Source organism: Colletotrichum truncatum (genome assembly GCF_014235925.2).
Source record: "Colletotrichum truncatum strain CMES1059 chromosome Unknown Contig_0008, whole genome shotgun sequence".
Taxonomy (NCBI): domain Eukaryota; kingdom Fungi; phylum Ascomycota; class Sordariomycetes; order Glomerellales; family Glomerellaceae; genus Colletotrichum; species Colletotrichum truncatum.
In genome coordinates, this window is record NW_027222405.1 from 37011 (window position 1) to 55031 (window position 18021).

At 48.5% G+C, this 18021-nt stretch overlaps 5 protein-coding genes across 5 annotated transcripts; 4 read left to right on the plus strand and 1 right to left on the minus strand.

Moving 5' to 3' along the window:
• Positions 1-290: 290 nt before the first annotated feature.
• CTRU02_211486 (transposase) lies at positions 291-1448 on the minus strand (the record flags this gene model as incomplete). Its single annotated transcript, XM_036732123.2, has 1 exon — positions 291-1448. One exon carries the CDS (start codon positions 1446-1448, stop codon positions 291-293), a length of 1158 nt encoding a protein of 385 aa, XP_036576202.2.
• Positions 1449-2521: 1073 nt separating this feature from the next.
• CTRU02_211487 (LysM domain-containing protein) lies at positions 2522-2887 on the plus strand (the record flags this gene model as incomplete). Its single annotated transcript, XM_036732122.1, has 1 exon — positions 2522-2887. One exon carries the CDS (start codon positions 2522-2524, stop codon positions 2885-2887), a length of 366 nt encoding a protein of 121 aa, XP_036576201.1.
• A 334-nt stretch (positions 2888-3221) lies between these two features.
• CTRU02_211488 (LysM domain-containing protein) lies at positions 3222-5405 on the plus strand (the record flags this gene model as incomplete). Its single annotated transcript, XM_036732121.1, has 1 exon — positions 3222-5405. The coding sequence occupies one exon, from the start codon at positions 3222-3224 to the stop codon at positions 5403-5405; it is 2184 nt and encodes a 727-aa protein (XP_036576200.1).
• A 1269-nt stretch (positions 5406-6674) lies between these two features.
• On the plus strand, positions 6675-8228 carry CTRU02_211489 (uncharacterized protein; the record flags this gene model as incomplete). Its single annotated transcript, XM_036732120.1, has 1 exon — positions 6675-8228. The coding sequence occupies one exon, from the start codon at positions 6675-6677 to the stop codon at positions 8226-8228; it is 1554 nt and encodes a 517-aa protein (XP_036576199.1).
• Positions 8229-15355: 7127 nt separating this feature from the next.
• On the plus strand, positions 15356-15844 carry CTRU02_211490 (acetyltransferase protein; the record flags this gene model as incomplete). The annotated part of the gene is made up of 1 exon (XM_036732119.2): positions 15356-15844. The coding sequence occupies one exon, from the start codon at positions 15356-15358 to the stop codon at positions 15842-15844; it is 489 nt and encodes a 162-aa protein (XP_036576198.2).
• Between the last annotated feature and the right edge of the window lie 2177 nt (positions 15845-18021).

The following is an 18021-nucleotide window of genomic DNA, read 5'->3' on the forward strand; positions in this document are numbered from 1 at the left end:
TCTATCACATCGAGGATGAGTAGGCAACGAGTAAAAACTAGTCCCATTTTAAATCAAGTCTATTTTTTTCGCATACTAGCCACATGATACTTATCATTTGGCAAAGATCATACTGTTAGGATATGATTGGCTAGCAAAACGTATGCTGTGTATCCCACCTATTATCAACTAACCCTCGATGGGGAAGTACTTAGATCCTTCTGCTAACGTCGCACACCCACTTCTCGCACACCCCCACATTTCGCACACCCATAAATTGGGTCATCATGAGGTATTCATCAACTTCATAACTATAAGTCTGATTCGTCTCCTGCAACTGTGATACTATCGCCAGTTTTAATAGGTAATTCAGGCTCGCTAGATTCATCTGAGCTATCCTCAATTTCGCCAGCCTCAATTTGGGCTTTGTGAATTGCCTCAATGTTGGCAAACTTCGAATTTGGGCTCATTTGGACCTTACGCCGCTTCCGTACCATTCCAGCCTCAACTTCTGCTTCCAACATTGCAATCTTCTTCTCTGCTGTAGCCAATTGATAGTCCTTTTCATCAAATCCCTTTTGAACCTTCCGAAACAACAGTCGCTGCGTTTGCTGATCTTTATCCAACTTGCTGAATAAGCTAAGTTGATCATATAGATCAACTGTCTTCTTGGGCGTTGACCAGGCTACTATGGATGTAGCAGATGCCCAGTTTTCGTCTTTTCCACCATCAGAGGCCCTCATAGGCGTAGAATAGCCTGGCTTTGAGGGCTTGGAAGCATTCTCAAGCAGTAGAGGGCTCATGAGCGGTCGAGCTATCGAAATGGGCCATAGTCCTGTTGCTTTCCAGCCGCTTCTGATATTCTTGCTTGAAAATGCCATCTGGCGTGCTTTTCCATAGCAGGTAAGAAAGTTCCGTTTGCCTACAACTGTAGAATCGTTGTGTTGAATGAGGTATCCAAGCTCTTTTCGATAGGTCGCCTTGAGAGGCCCAAAGACTGCTTGGTCTAGAGGTTGGAGAACGTGGGATGTATGTGGCGGTAGGAAAAGGAGATATATCTTGTGTTTATAACAGAGATACATAAATTCTGTTGTTTCATGACTGCCATGACCGTCTAGGATCAATAGTCTCTGCTCAGAGGGATGATCAGGCTTAGTCAGAGGGATAAAGATGTTCTCAAGCCATTCCACAGCTGTAGAGTCTGAAGTCCAGCCATTCTCAGTTGCTGTGAACTTCCAACCACTGTAAATATCACGTTTATGGATATCAAGAGGAAACCATTGTTGTTGAACCGATTTCCCTCGATAAATAACAAGTGGAGGAAGCGCCTGACCAGTTGCAGAGACACACTCAAGCATAGTTGTCCAAGCCCGAGACCCAGGCTGTTTTTTTCGCATTGATGAGCTTTCTGATGATCCCAGTACTAAGCCATTTGATCCTCTGCCTTCTAGGATACCAGTTTCATCCATGTTATAGCGATGATGTGGTTTGATCGCCTTGATCTCTGGAAGGGCGAGTTGTTGAAACCATTGCCTGATTACATTAGTTGAGGCCCCATTGACACGCTTAGAATCGATGGCTCTAGCTCTATGAACCTTGATTGATGGATTTCTCTTAATAAAGAACTGAATCCAGTTTCTCCCAAGTGGCTGGGTAGTGCCTCTGATGTCTAGGATTCGCCGGGCAAATTCCTTGAGTTGTTGATGTGTTGGCGGCAGCCCTAACGCCGCCTGGATACGCACCCATTCAGCTAAGTGACTTTCCTGTGCTGGAGATAGCTTCTGGAAGCTAGAGAAAGCTACATTTCTTGCCTGTGAACCCTTTAATCGAGACTGGAGGGTTGATGGTGGAATTCCAGCATCATGAGCTGCCTTTCGGACACTCTGCCCACTTGCAACTGCATTGAGAGCTTGATTGACTTCTGTTTCCGTATACTGGCCCATTAAGCGTATAAGAGTAACTATTCAAAGAATTATAATAATCGCTGTAAAAGTGGTGAAGATATTAAAGAATGTTGAAGAGGGTAAAATTCTACATGAGCGATTTATGGGTGTGCGAAATGTGGGGGTGTGCGAGAAGTGGGTGTGCGACGTTACCCTATAATGTCCCACGGAGCCTGGATTGATGATCCTTGGCTTGTTGAAAGCGGGCTTGTGACCCTTTCTCTTGCATCGGGCGGTTCTGTCCGGTCTCTTCTCGGACAGGACGGCGACAAGTCGGATTAGCTGAAATCCCTTTGACCAAGTTTCCATCGGTCCTGGGCAATTGTTCTGGACTACTGTTGTTCTGTAGCCATTGCCACTTTCTGACTTACTTATCATTCTTGCAGTCGCCTGTTGCTTCTTGTGTCTGGGTAGACACAACACGCCCTTCCTCCTTTTGTTTGGATGTCTTAGTCTCCTCCACTCACTGTTCATTCTTTTAACTCTTGGTGAGAGAGGCAGGAAAACACGATCCCCGAATCATGGTGGCCTTCCGCCATTGTATCCTTGGGCTCGGGGCTCTTCTGGGCCTGAGCCCCAGCTCGGTCTCTGCCGTCAAGATGCTCTACGAAGACAGCCTTCCCGAGGATCTCGATGCAGCATGTTCTGCGGCCCTCATGGCTGATGTTGCTTGCGATCCTCTCGTGCCGGCCCTCCGTCATGACTTCTACTACCCTCCTGTGACACTGACACGTGTGTGCACCGCTGGCTGCGCTTCTGCGCTCCAGTCGTGGGAGAGCTCGGTCCGGTCTGCCTGTGGCAACGACATTGTCATTCCTGCCGAGGATGACTTTGACGCATCACCTATTGTGATCCCGGCCAGCCGCCGGTACATCTATAGCTTCACCTGTCTGAAGGAGAACAATGTCTTCTGCGGCCCCGTTGCAGCGCTGGCAGCTTTCTTCACCGATCCTGGAGGTAAGTAGCCTCCCGCTCCGCTAATGAGCTCGGACTTGATTTGATGGCCAATTTCTTCCTTTCTAGCACATTTTTACTAATAACTTGCCAGTTTCCGTCTTCAACTACATCAACGAACTTCCCCAGGGCGCTGCTAAGCCCGCGGATTGTGACCCTTGTCTCGCAGCCAGACTGCGCCTGCGATCTGGGTCGCCCTACTTTGACGGCCCCGTTGTGGCCAGCGAGTCTATCTACCAAACGCTGACATCCAGCTGTGGCATCACGGGCAAGCCTGCTACTACATCTACCATTGACTATTTCACCACCGAGCCAGAGCCCACCAAGTCAGTCTGCGACGGCACCATGTATCAGATCCAAGGCGGTGATGATTGCTACAGTATCTCCAAGGCTCAGAGTGTCGGTACAGCTTGGATGCTGTCTGACAACCACCTCGGTGCTTATTGTTCCGAGTTCCCAACTTCGGGTAGTCTCTGCATCACCAACACGTGCAAAACTGTCACAGTGGCTGTCAACACGACGTGCACAGCCATCGCCACGGCTGCGAACATCACAGAGCCACAGCTGCTGGCTTGGAATCCTGTCATCAACCCGGTCTGTTCCAACCTCGATATGATGAACGGCACCACGCTCTGCATCGAACCACCCGGACCCAAGCTGCCGCCCGCCCAAACGACGGCTGTTCCTCCATTAACGCCTACCACTGCTGCTCCGATACCCTCCAATACTGCTATTGGATCTGACAAGCCCTGCGGCCGATGGTACGAGGTTGAGGCTGGCGACTATTGCAACCTGGTGACTCTCAAGTTTGCCATTTCTCTCGAGGACTTCATGTTCCTCAACACAGGCATCAACTCCAACTGCACCAACCTCTTTGCCAAGGAAAGCTACTGTATCCAGGCGGTCGGTGACATCAATAACTATCCTGGCCGTCCCGGACATGTCTCCGTCACCATTGACCCCAACGAATCCTTCACCGGCGTCCCCTTCACCATGCTGCCCAACGCCACCATGACCCTGGATCCAAGACCGACCCAGCTCCCGTTGGCTACCGGCGTTCGCGACGATTGCTTCTTCTACTTCAAGGGCGATGAGTACCAGTACTCGCCTGATGTCTTCGGCTTCTGGAACAGCAACTGCGAGATTGCGGCGTCCAACTACAATGTTGACTTTGACAGCTTCATCGCCTGGAACTCGCTCACAACAAACGTTACGAACCCGTCATGCGTGTTCCAGGTCGGCCTGCGGTACTGCGGCTCCTGGGGTCTGCCGCCCACACAAACCACCACCGAGGACGCCGAGCCCACTGGGGCCGGACCACAGCCGCCAGGGCCCACGCACGAAGGCCAGCCGGCAGACTGTGACGGCTGGCATGTCGTATCCAGCAGTGACTCGTGCCAGTCCGTCGCCGACAACGCCGGAATTTCCCTTGCGACGTTCCTCGAGTGGAACCCGGCCGTCAGCGCCGACTGTACCGTGAACTTCTGGCTCGGACAGGCCTATTGCACGCATAGAGAGGGCCAGGGCATCAGCATCACGGCCTCGCGGTCTGCTTCAACCACGGCGTCGACGACGGCCAAGCCCACCCCCCCGGCTCCCACGCACACCGGCCAACCTGCCAACTGTAACAAGTGGGACGTCGTGGTAAGCGGCGACAGCTGCGGCTCCATGGCCGCGGACAATGGCATTACCGTGGACCAGTTCTACGCTTGGAATCCGGCGGTATCCAAGGACTGTGTTACCAATTTCTGGCTTGGGCAGGCGTACTGTGTCGGCGTATCTGGGGCTGGTTCCGGTGTCACAACAACGAGAGCCTCTACCCCCTCTACAACGGCAGCCCCGACCCCTCCAGCGCCAACGCACACGGGCCAGCCCTCAGACTGCAACAAGTGGGACGTCGTGGTAAGCGGCGACAGCTGCGGCTCCATGGCCGCGGACAATGGCATTACCGTGGACCAATTCTACGCTTGGAATCCGGCGGTATCCAAGGACTGTGTCACCAATTTCTGGCTAGGGCAGGCATACTGTGTTGGCCGATCTAGTGTCGGGGGCACCCCTACCACGACAGCGAAGCCGACGACAGCGAAGCCAACCCCTCCAGCGCCGACACACACGGGTCAGCCATCAGACTGCAACAAATGGGACGTCGTAGCAAGCGGCGACAGCTGCGGGTCCATGGCCGCAGATAACGGTATTACCGTGGACCAGTTCTACGCTTGGAACCCGGCGGTATCCAAGGACTGCGTGACAAACTTTTGGCTGGGGCAGGCATACTGCGTTGGCCGATCTAGTGTCGGGGGTACTCCAACTACGACAGCGAAACCGACCCCTCCAGCGCCGACGCATACGGGCCAGCCGGCTAATTGTAACAAGTGGGATGTTGTGGTCAGCGGCGACGGCTGCGCGTCCATGGCTAGCGACAACGGCATCACACTTGATCAATTTTACCGCTGGAACCCTGCCGTCTCGAGGGACTGCGTGACAAACTTCTGGCTCGGCCAGGCGTACTGCGTTGGTGTTTCCAGCTAGAAACAACCATTGTAATCTGTCGTATGACTTGATGCTACACGGAGGTAGGAGAACATAATTTCGCGGAGACTTGCGTGGGGTGGTAGGATACCCTGCCATATGTGAAGATATGGTCATCAGGGATGTATTTTCGTGTAAAGTAAATGGTTTCGTTTTGCAGCTGGAGTTGTAATTTTCTCGTTAATTTTAGTGGCACGTGGAAGGACTTGTCTCAAAAGTGGCAAACGAATCTTAGTATAGATCAGAGCTGGGCCGAGCGCTAAAGGGCCGGCCGGGCTTGGCCCGTTGTGCGACAAGACCCCACCCCGGCCGCGCGGCCCCGGTCCGACATGCTGTGGGTTTCTCGGAAACTGGTATCAGAAATCCTACCAGCTTAGTAGCCTTCGTGTCACTCGTAACTAAAGAATACTTACGAAAAGAGTGAAAAAAAAAAAAAAAAGGGGGGGGGGGGACCTTATTTTCACATCGGAAGAAGCATTCTTTCGCAAAGCCAATCGCATTTGTCAAGACAGCGATGTAAAAGTTTATACCTTAATCAAGAGTAAGGACCGTCTCTAGATATACACCAGTTATCCAAAGTATAAGACTTTGCCCCAGAACTAATCGACATTTTTGATACCTTTTGTCTCTTAAGAAACTCTGTAGATCTACTAAAAAGTTATAGACAGTCTAACTAACCACGCAGTGGAGTATTAAGTAAGCCATACCCTTTGCCCATAACACATTCTCGGGCAACACTGTTGATGCTGAGACGCATGGTGAGCGCTAGGCCCCAAGTTGCGAAGGGCAGGAACGGGTCGCACATTGAGAATAGTGTCCAATTCTGTCATCAGCGTGCGCACATAGTTGGAACGCGTCATGAATTGCAGTGAACTAAGCGATCTGTATCTACCTTGTCCCAGACCTCATGTATGCATGCTCTGTCTTTGGAATAGAAGGCAATTGGGTGCTACCTCAGGAATCCACATAGACCCACCTACAAGCGACCCCCCTTCAATAGGTAAGCTCGGATCAGCCCAAACCCCCTTCTTTCAATATCCGCCACTGAACGCTCATTCAAGATGGGATAAGCGCTCTATTTCTTCCTTGCCCAAGTGACTCCTGCATGACGCCAAGCCACATGTAGCTGATATATAACAGCCGTTTTTACTCCTGCATTAAACCATAGATTTAATTTCCTCCTCTCCCTCAACTCACCCTCTACTTCCCCCAGCCTCACGAAGCAAAGAGTCAACTCCAATACTGATTCATCACATCATATCAATCAATATGCCGCTTCGCGAGACCGACCCAGATTTCGAAAGTGAGATCTTTGAAAAGGTCAAGGCAGGTCTCGAGGCCGCCCGCAACGCAAACTTTGCGGTTTCCGAATATGATCTCCCGCTGCCGCTCCTCCTCGTCGACGAGTATGCGGAGAAGTCATTGCCGTGTCATGAACCTGCCGAAGAGACCATCGCTATCAGCGCCCACATGTCGGAGCGCATCCATGCCTTTTACAAGCAGATTGCCGCCGCCTATAAAGGCATCGAGGATCCGCCGGCCAGCATCGGCATCAAGTTTGAAATTCAACCACAAAACTTTGGGCCAGAGGAGCCGTCATGCCACCATCGCAGGTATCACTCGCGTCGCCTGCAGCTGAACGAACCCGAGGCACTGCCAGATCTGCCCTTTGTGAGCAGCCTGGCCATCAGATCAAGGGCGTACGGCTCTGATGCCGAAAATGCGACAGACATACGCCCTCTTTCTCTCCTCGTGCCGCTACAGTGCCTCGTCCACCTGCCGGCTGTCCAAGAGTGGAATGCCCCATGGTTGTGGGAGCGGCCCATGCCCGCCTCCATGCCGAGTAGGGTGATGCGCGAGCACTACACCTGGCCATGGGAAGGCCCTCTGCGAGACGCCCGCCACGAATTCGGCGCCGCCATCATAGACCAGGAGAAGCATCTCTGCGGGAAAAGAATCCCCGCCAGTCTGACCAGGGCCGCACTGCACTTCTGGCCATTCTTTTCGCGCCCCAAGGATGACCAGTCTGTAGCCCGGCCGAACTTGATCCATCCAGCGGATAAGGACCCCGTGTCTGTTGGCCTGTGCAAGCTCGGTGCGCAGCTAAGTGTATTCGACGTGCGTGCTGTGGTCACTCCAGACCTGTTCCCCAGTCCTGAGACACCAGCCGACCAGCAGTGGTCACAGATGCGGCGATTCCGGCTCGAGTTCCATTCCCTCCGTCCAGACGGGCGGTGGTACTTTGTCGGCCCGGGTGGCGAGGATCCACACGACTCTGAACAAGGAGGGTACAAGATCTCAGATACAGAACACTACCCCCGCGAAACCGACACGGACGAGGACATGGAACTTGATGCCGAGTTCGGCGACAACCCGGACGACGAGTACGATCACTATCTAGACATGTTCCGCACCGAGCCTTGCAGAGAGCGGATCGAGCCTCTGCTTGCAGCATTTGCCAAGTCTCTGACTCGCGACAATATGCCGACCCTCGAGGACGCCGAGATTTTCACGCACCTGTGGTGGGACCCTTCAGACGACAGAGAAGTCGATGAATATGATCTGCCGATGAGAAAGGGCCACAGATGGGGTGTCAAGTTCATTGCCGGGCGTGGTGGCGAGAAAAAAGACGGTGATGCTGCTGCGGCGGCGGCTACACCACCAGTTGTGCAGTGGCAGGTTGGTGACTGGAGACCTAGCGAGGAGGTCATGAGTCTGTTCGAAAGCCTAGGACGACAGGAGTGGCTCGATCTTGAGTGGGATAAGTATAGATCTACTGCAGGGCACGACTTGCTGGGAAATAGCGAGTCTTCGCCCATATAGTCGGGCGGGCAACTAGAATCAGAGCAAGTGGCCTGATGCCTTGTTAGAAATGGCTGGTTGAATATGCAATCGCAGCAGTGAGAGGAAGGGAACGTATGGTCCTCATCATCGCGTCAGCATCCTGAAGAATTCCGCATATAGTCATCTCAGTCAGCAGATGTTCAAGATGAACAGCATCAGTTGGAAGGTAGCAGTGAAAATAATACACGTCATGTTAACGCTGCAAGCTTTTGCCAAGACAGATTTGTCCTGGGATTCGTGTAAAGTGGGTAAAAGTTGCGCTGTGCTGACAACTGCCTGTATTCAACCTACACGGGCCCTCTTTAAATTACTTTACATGGACATAATAAAAGTTTTATACACGAAGGACGCAGCCGCCAAGTGCTTCCGAGTGTCATTGAAATTGATGACTCTCCATTCATTCATTAATTTAATCGTGCTTGTTAGAATGACCTGCCAGTGTAGGCAGCAAACATCTCAAAAACAAGCGATATGCTGATGTCTCCTTCCCAATGTAGTAAAGACGTCGCTTTGAAAACGATGGCTTATCTCATTACCTCGAGTCATAGTGTTGCCTCTGGATTTTTCACAATTCTCATTGGGTTTATCCCGCTTGTTTTGGGGGAGTACATCGACTTTAGTAGTGTCCATATCACTATGAAGGATACCTCTAAAGAAGCTTATTACCATGTAATATCTTCGATACTGCATAAATGTATTCCGTCTAGTTCAGAGGTTATAAGCTCTTTTATTTTGATCTTCAATATTTAGTGTCTAAGATTAAGCCACCTCACCTCAAGTAGTTGCTAGTAAGTCACACAACTAGTAATTGAATGCAGTCAATCTAGTGGCGCCGGGATCTGGCTCGCAACTGGAATGGCCTCTAAAGTAGTTTTATCATTAGTAAGGACGAGCTAGCATCAGGTTGCACAGAAAAGTTTTGAACAGAGGGCTATAGGGAGCAACAACTGCCATGTCTATCCTAGCGTCCCTAGTATACTCAGTAGATCCAATACACGCTTTACCCTTCATTGGATTGTTGACCATCAGTCAACCTTTGGCTTTCTTGAAGAATCTTTACATGACTTGCTCTGACGTCCTAAGCGAAACACCATGTTTAGCCTGTACATGCCGTGTGAACGCATCCAGGTGTGATGTATCAGTAAGCCCACCTCTCTGTTGGAGCGAATAAAAGAATGTGTTTAATCCAATAAAAACTCTGTCTAGTAGAGTTCAAGGGTTTTACATCCTATTCCTTGCGTATGATCGACGTTTGAACGAATTTGTGTAGACCTCGTTATTTCAATATTGGAGGGAAACCGGATGCATTAGTTGATGTTAGATTGACGCCTGCGTCCGGATAAAATGCTAGGAAATCTAGCTTAGTTGCATTCTTGCAATATGCTGAAACCGGGAAGAACGGGTAGATACAAAACAGAACCCCGCTTCAACTGGAATGGGTAGAATCACTCAATCAACAACATGAATCACTCTTTGCTCAATGAACCCCAGGTGTATTGCATCAAACTAATATCGTTTATCTAACAATTAAGAGTCTCATATCGCTCGAGAGCCAGTTACGCGCATGGAAAGATACGATGTCGAGTGGCAATACCTCATCTAAGAAGGTACTACTACGGACCTTTGAAGACTGGGGCCGTTGGGACGAAGAATTCCAAACAAAAGCTATAGGCTTGCATTTATGGGATTACATCAATCCTGAAAATGATGGAGCTTTAATGGAAAAACCTGCGAGACCGACAGTTGAATCCTATAATCGAAAGATTACTCGAGCTACCGACCCGGAGCAACTGTCCCAACAGGGGAGACAGACCCGCCACAGTGGCCAATCGAGTCAGACAGTTAGCCAGTCATCTGCGGGCGACTCCCTACCCTCAGCAACTGAGTCAACTGACCCACACCTCCATGCTCGAAATCTATCCGAACTTACTGCGGACGACAAAGCCTCCTTTACGTTCGAATGGAGGGTTTACGAACAAGACTACAAGGAATACAAAGAGCAAGAAGCAAATTCTGAGAAGCTTAAGGCTTGGGTTATTGATACGGTTGACTATGGCTTACGCCAGAGCTCTTGCCGCGCTATATGGGATTTGAGGACATGGTACTCCAACCTACAGACGAGTGTAGGCGCTACTGAAAGAGAACAACAAGCTGCGGCTCGTCGAAAGTACCAGGCAGCTATAACAACATTGACTAGGGTACCTAAAGACTTCGCTGGATGGATCACTTCCTGGGAAATGGCGGCAAACCATGTGCTCGTGAGGAAAACCGGAGGCGTGGAAGACCCCAATATTTGGTTCGACGATTTGACCAAGGCCATCCAACCAATTCTAGGAAGTTGGGCAGCTATATATGCTGGAATCTACAAAAACAAACTTGAGGAAAAATCATTGACGATCGGAGAGGTTGCAAAAGACCTCAGGAAGGAAGCAGAACGTCGAGATCTTCTTAGCTCGCGAGAGAAAGGTTCCCAAATAACCAAAGGCGTATTTGGCCCAACCTTTGCCGCAGACCGCGACAATACATCTTGGACGGAGGCTGAAACGCATAACGAAGAAGGGAGCCAACCTAGTCAAGACCAAGTCAACAGCCGAAAGCGAAAACGCACAGTCACCACACGGAGCACTAATATAGTGTGTAAAGCCTGTGATGGCAATCACGCTCTAGAAAACTGCTACTATGTGTTTTCTAACGATGCACCAGACTACTTCAAGGGCAGGAAATTAATCCGTGATGCGGTTGAACATCGACTTAAGAACGACGCATCTCTCAAGGATGAAATCAACCGCATCAAGAAAGTCAAACACGTTGAAGCTACCGATTGACTAGGACGAAGTATTGGAGAGTACACAGCCAGCTTCGTTGTCTCTGCGTTTAATTCGATGTCCTGCACTACATACTACCCATTGAAGAATTCGGCTCTTCTTGACTCAGGGTCAACAATACATATCTTTAATAACTTCAACCGGTTTAACAACTTCCGTCGATCGGAGGCTGGGGATTTCATCCTTGCTGGAGAAAGCAGAATTCCTATCCAAGGATACGGGAATGTGAACATACAAACCCAGGGACCGAGAGGACCAAGAATAATCCAACTGAACGATGTCGCACTATGTGGAAATTTCCCTTGCAATCTGGTATCCCTTAGACAATTAAGAAAACGCGGATATTAGTAGGACAATCGTCTTCGTTCTAACTACATAAGGTCATTCGATAACTCAATCGTATGCAAGGTTATGGACCGATATGACCAATTCGTCATCGAAGATATACCTCCTAACACGCCGAATACTGCATTCGTTACTCGAAGACACAAATTGAACTCCTGGACAAAGAAAGGTGCTATGAAAGCAGACGCAAGGAGGTGGCATCTTCGACTTGGACACCCAGGACCTCAGGCTCTGGAACATCTAGTTAATACCTCACAAGGGGTCCGGATAAAAGGACTAACCACGGTGGAATGTGATGGATGCGCACTTTCCAAGATGAAGCGTCAAATAAGCCGTCAACCACGGAACGTAGGCTACGGCCCGGGTGAGCGATTAGCAATCGACTTTCATGACCTTCCAAAAGACCCTATAGGCAGAAGTAGCGTAATGCTAATCACGGACCGCTGGTCGGGAATGATTTGGGACTACTACCTTGCGGAAAGAAGAATAGGAACGATCAGTACTGTATTGAAAAACATAACCGGCATACTCGAACGACAATACCAAATCAAACCAAAGATTATCGAATGCGATAATGAAATCGTGACGGGAGGAGTTGTATCTGTATTACTTCACTCCCAACATATCAGAGTCGAAGCATCAGCTCCAAACACCCCAGCACAGAACGGAGGAGCTGAGGTGTCAGGGAGAATTATCAAGGCGAAAGCGCGGGCTATGAGGATAGGAGCTCGGCTGCCAGAGCATCTGTGGGTCGAGATTTACCGTGCAGCTGTATATCTGTACAACCGGACGCCAAAGCATATGTATAGCTGGCGAACACCGTACGATAGATTTTACACCGCCCTAGCGCACAGAGACGGGGTTGCGGTCCAAGACCGAAAGCCATACCAAGCACACCTACGTGTCTATGGATGCAAGGCATATGCTATGACGACGGATGCTCAATTACAACGGAAGAAAAGGCAAAAGTTGAACCCAAGAGCATGGATCGGTTTTCTTGTGGGGTACCAGTCAACAAACATTTATCGAATATGGAACCCTCAGACTGGAAGAGTCGTCGGAGCAAGAGACGTTATTTTTAACGAAGACGAATTATTTAACGGAAACTTGAACCAATTAAGAGATGACCTCCTTCACGTCGGACAGCAAGAGCTAATCAATTTACTTGACCAGGTTGAGGAACCAGAAACAGACCGAAATATGATAGCAGAAGAAGACCACACCGGTGCCTTTATACCCCAAACAAATTGGGAGGGCCTTTATGGAGAAGACGAGGACGTCGGAACCCAGCTCAGTTGGGAAGATGCCGTTCTCCATGAAGTAGAAAGAGATACAGGAGCTGAACAGTTGGAGGCTGAGTCTGATCAACCAGCTGGTACCGACGAAGGCTCTGGACAAACCGGGGACGCGGAAGTCGACCTGGGGAAACCAGAAGGCGGCACGGGAGACCAGGCAGAAGCCGGCACCGATGACCAAGCCAAGAATTCTGATGCCCAGAGTCGTCCGTACCCATCCCCTGTGTCTCTTCCACCGACAGCACTTCTAGCTATGACGATTCGGGATGATTCGGAATTCCTACAAGCAAATGCTCAGAAAGGTGAAAGTTTATATGATGTCTTTGAAGCATGGAAGGCAGCGTTTGCGGCTGGACGACAGGCCACGCCGGTGGGCATCTTTGAAGGAAAGCAGATCGACAAAGCAAAGCTTCAACGACTGTTAAAGAATCCAAGTTGCCTACACAGGCGGCAGATGCCTCCGTTACCGCGAAGCCATGCTGATCTTAGAAACCACCCCATGGGTACGCTATTCGAGACGGCGGAACAACAACATCTACGCAGTCACGCCGAGATGAAATCTTGGATTGAAATAAGTCGAAAAGACACCCGTGCGAAGGACTGTCAGGTCCTAGACTGCATGTGGGTATACGTATATAAATTCGACAAGCATGGACGGTTTCAAAAGGGCAAAGCACGCCTCGTGGTCAGAGGAGACCAGCAAATCAAGTCAATACATGAAGAAACCTATGCCGCAACACTAGCAGGACGGTCTTTCCGGACACTGATGGCGGTTGCTGCACGTTTCGACCTCGAACTAATCCAGTATGATGCCGTTAACGCGTTTGTAAACGCAAAGCTAGACAAGGACATATTCATGCGCATGCCTCCAGGCTATCGGAAACCAGGAATCATCCTGATGCTCCAGAAAGCGTTGTATGGCCTAAGAGAGTCACCACTCCTGTGGCAAAAGGACCTTATGGCTACGCTGAAAGACCTCGGGTTTGAAACCGTTCCACATGAGCCCTGCTGCATGATCAAAGGAGCTATCATTATCTTCTTCTATGTGGATGATATAGTCCTGGCATATGAAAGGAAGAAAGAGAATGAAATCAAAGAAGTAACAGGAAAGTTACAGAGACGATATAAATTAACGGGGGGAAAACCACTACAGTGGTTCCTTGGAATCGAAATCATTCGAGACCGAGACAAGAAACTTATCTGGCTATCATAGTCAGACTATATTGACAAGATTGCTAACCTATCTGAAGATAGAGATCAGCGACATGACATTCCCATGAGACGCGAAGAGCTAAGACCGTATGAAAAACAAGCTAGCATAGCGTCCATAAGGCGATACCAACGCAAGATTGGATCAATTCTATATGCTGCCGTTATTACTAGACCTGACATAGCTTTCGCAGCATCAAAACTAGCCAGGTTCAACGCAAACCCAGGTCCAGAACACCACAAAGCAGCAGACCAGGTTCTGCTTTATCTGAAGAAAACCAAATCGCTTGCCTTGCAATTCGGCGGAGACGATGAGTTCTTCGTAGCAAGCGATGCCTCGTTTGCAGACAATACAGAGGACCGCAAGAGTTCCCAAGCCTATGTAATGCGATTGTTTGGAGGCACTATCGGTTGGAGAGCTAATAAGCAAGCAACCGTTACTACTTCAACAACAGAAGCTGAGCTACTTGCTCTTGCTCAGGCAGCCAAAGAAGCTATATTCGTATCGCGACTACTTAAGGAACTTGGACTTCAATTAGATGAATCACGGATACGAATACAATGCGATAACATCCAGACAATACAACTGATCAACAAGGACATCACCAAGTTGCAGACAAAACTCCGACACGTTGATATACACAACCACTGGTTGAGACAGGAAGCTCAATTGAATAGAATCAAAGTGGAATACAGACCTACTGCAGATATGGTTGCAGACGGACTGACTAAACCGATGAGCCATACGCCATTCAAGACGTTTATCAAACAAATCGGCCTAGTGGACATCTCCAACCACCTAGAGAAGAGAAAGCTGCCCACACTGGGAGAAATGGAACTTCTAGGTGAAATGGAAAAACTGGAAAACTAAGTAACCCAGCGGATCAGTCTCTGCCTAAGCGGCCTCAACTGGGGGGGTGTGTTAGATTGACGCCTGCGTCCGGATAAAATGCTAGGAAATCTAGCTTAGTTGCATTCTTGCAATATGCTGAAACCGGGAAGAACGGGTAGATACAAAACAGAACCCCGCTTCAACCGGAATGGGTAGAATCACTCAATCAACAACATGAATCACTCTTTGCTCAATGAACCCCAGGTGTATTGCATCAAACTAATATCGTTTATCTAACAGTTGAACTTATGCCCCGATACATGCGATGGTCAAAGCCCGGTTCCACTGTCTGACAGCTGGTAAAGCGCCCAACGCATACTGGTCTCCTCTCGAATGACTCACATACTAATTTGCGCTAGGAATCAATTAAAATAACCTAAAGCATCTTCCATTCTAAGATTAATAGTTACACACTTTCTCTCCAGTAATACTCAATCAATCAACCCAGCCTCTTTTCCATTTTATCGCTAAAATGGTCTTTCACGAGTGAGTAAGAGCCCTCAACCGAGGGCCTTAGATACTAACGAAGCCACACCTAGAATGCAGACAGATCCTGTTCTTGAAATCAAAGACTTGTCTATATCAAGGGCTACTCATACGGATATTCCAGTCATTCAAGCCATAGTCAACAGGGCGTATGCCAAGTATATCGACCGCATTGGTAGACCACCAGCCCCTATGACAGCCAATTACACCGAGCTGCTCACTGCTCACAATGTATTTGTCTTGAAGCTTACTTCGACTAACGATATCGTGGGCTCCATTATCTTAAGCCAGGACGCCGGCGCCAATTCAATCAAAATCAATAACTTAGTAGTCGATACAGTAGCGCAGGGCCGTGGCTACGGAGGTCTGCTTATGCGTTATGCTGAAGCTTTCGCAGAAGCGAAGGGCAGAACATCGCTGACGCTTTTTACAAATGTCAAAATGTATGAGAATGTGGCACTCTACCAAAAAATGGGCTTTGTCGAGACGGAGAGGAAGACTGAAAACGGGTATGAGCGGGTATACTTTCGTAAAGACTTGTGATGGTTTGCTTAGGGTTGGTACATTCATCGGTGTATTAATTGACTTTACATATGACTTGAAATGCCTCGATCAGGCTTACCATGTATCTCGTCCTTTTGCGACTCTCACCAAGCCAATAATCACGGATCTCTCGGGGTCATATTCAAGAGTAAGCTTCATGCGCTTGCGCGTCTACTGAACACCCTTTCCGACTTCTGTCCTATCCACTTTCGTTTCTCATTTCTAGTCGAGCATGCCCACGAGGTTCTATCAATCGAATCTAATTAGGAGTGAGATTGCAAGTTTGCACTTGGAGTCTGTCAATCAAAACAGTCCAATGTACAACATGTGGTGGATCCCCCCCCCCCCCTTTTTTTTTTATTCGAAATCGGGATTTGAACGCTATATACTTTTTACTCTGAACATCACTCTATTTTGAAAATAATGAAGTCTTCCTTCTCCATATTTATCGGTATCGCTGACTCTATCTCTGTTGCTTTTCTTAGGGTTGGAACGCGTCTCTGAGTAAAGGAGGTCCTGCTTTTGGCTTCCAAGAAAATAACTCTGGTTACTGGAGCTGGCGTTCTGATGAGGTCTGTGCTATTAATTAGGATTACGATTGAATTTACTTTGACGATAGAGATTATTAAAGGACTTTAGAGATGACGAATTTTTATGAGGACGGTTCGACACTATATTTAGTAATGAGAACTTGGTTATATTTAAATAAGCCTTTCTCTTTAGCTTTGTGTAAGAGATAAAGAAAATTGATAATCGAAAACTTGGACAAGGCTATTCGGATGTGTCGTGAGGCTGTGGAGCTTACCCTCTAGGATGACCTAGGAAGGGTGTTATAGTTGAATACCCTTGAAATCAAAGTTTAGAAGAAAACAAGAGTAACGAGGACTAAGGTGCTAATTTAACATCTCGAAGATACCGTCAGACTTATGCAACAAGCTATTGATGCTGCTAATCCAGAGCATCCACTTCTGGTTCATAGGTCATCAAACCTCTATGGCTATTTTTCTACGAATGGGACAGATGTTTTGATGCAAAAGTCATTGACCCGGCTGTCCGTTGGAGTCGCTGGGTTTTTGAAAAAGCACCTTCCATTCATCAAAACTGGTACTCGTGTTGCACACGGTCTAAAAGGTTAGGAAACTTCTGCTTTGCTATGACGATTTCGATCGACAGATTTATGACCAGAAAGGCACAGTGATCCAATAAAATTATAAGCTTACTTGATAAGCTAATAATCCTAGATACTAAAAATTCAACTCCGTTCAAAAATGTTGCAGATCCAAATTTAGATGTGGATACTGCGGCTAAACTTTAAACATACATAGTAAAACTTGGAAAGACCGCAGTGCCATGGCCATTTGACTGCTTAGCTTGAAGTATATTCGCATTGATATGTTGTTTCCTTAGGCCAGTGCTGTCAGGCCGCCCCGCGTACAGCACCACATAAGTTTCAAAGTCGCCATGACCAAAACCTCTCAACCAACTACCTCAGCTCTAGTCATAGCCCTAAGTGACAGTAAAACCAAACGCTGTATTTTCTCCTAGCGCTGTGATTAAGGTCGAGAATATTTAGCCTTTCATTAACACAACTCCCCCGAAAGTCTATGAAATCGTTGATTTGACACAAGAGGACGATGGCAAATATGAAATGGGTTCCAACACACACATCCTTGGGACGTCCATGACGTCCTTCAGAGGGTTGGAGCTCCAGTTTACTACACTGTAAGATAAGGTATTGCGGTTTTAGAAAACTCAATTGGATGAACAGCCCTACAAGAAGGTAAAGCTATTACGCCGGCTTGTTACTATAAAAGAGTTCTGCATCCCAGTGGCCGATGATGACTGAAGGATCCGACGCTGCCGCACTCTGTAAAGTTAATCTGAGGTGCCCGTCATTTTATACAATTGTACTTGAGGCGCCACAGAAATTTTATATACAGAAAAACCTTCCTCCGTATACTCTCCGAGCCGTTAATTGGCCTCCATCTGCGATCTGTGTGTACAGTAACAACACTTATCGCGGTTGCTGTTCCACTGACCCATTTGCTTTATCGGACTCTTCCGGTTTTGATACCTTAACAGAGCATCCACGCTCAACTACTTCCTCTTCTGCTTTCACTCCCGCCACTTCTCTCCATCTTTAATAAGGTCAATTCCTTTGAGCTTTTCTTCATAAA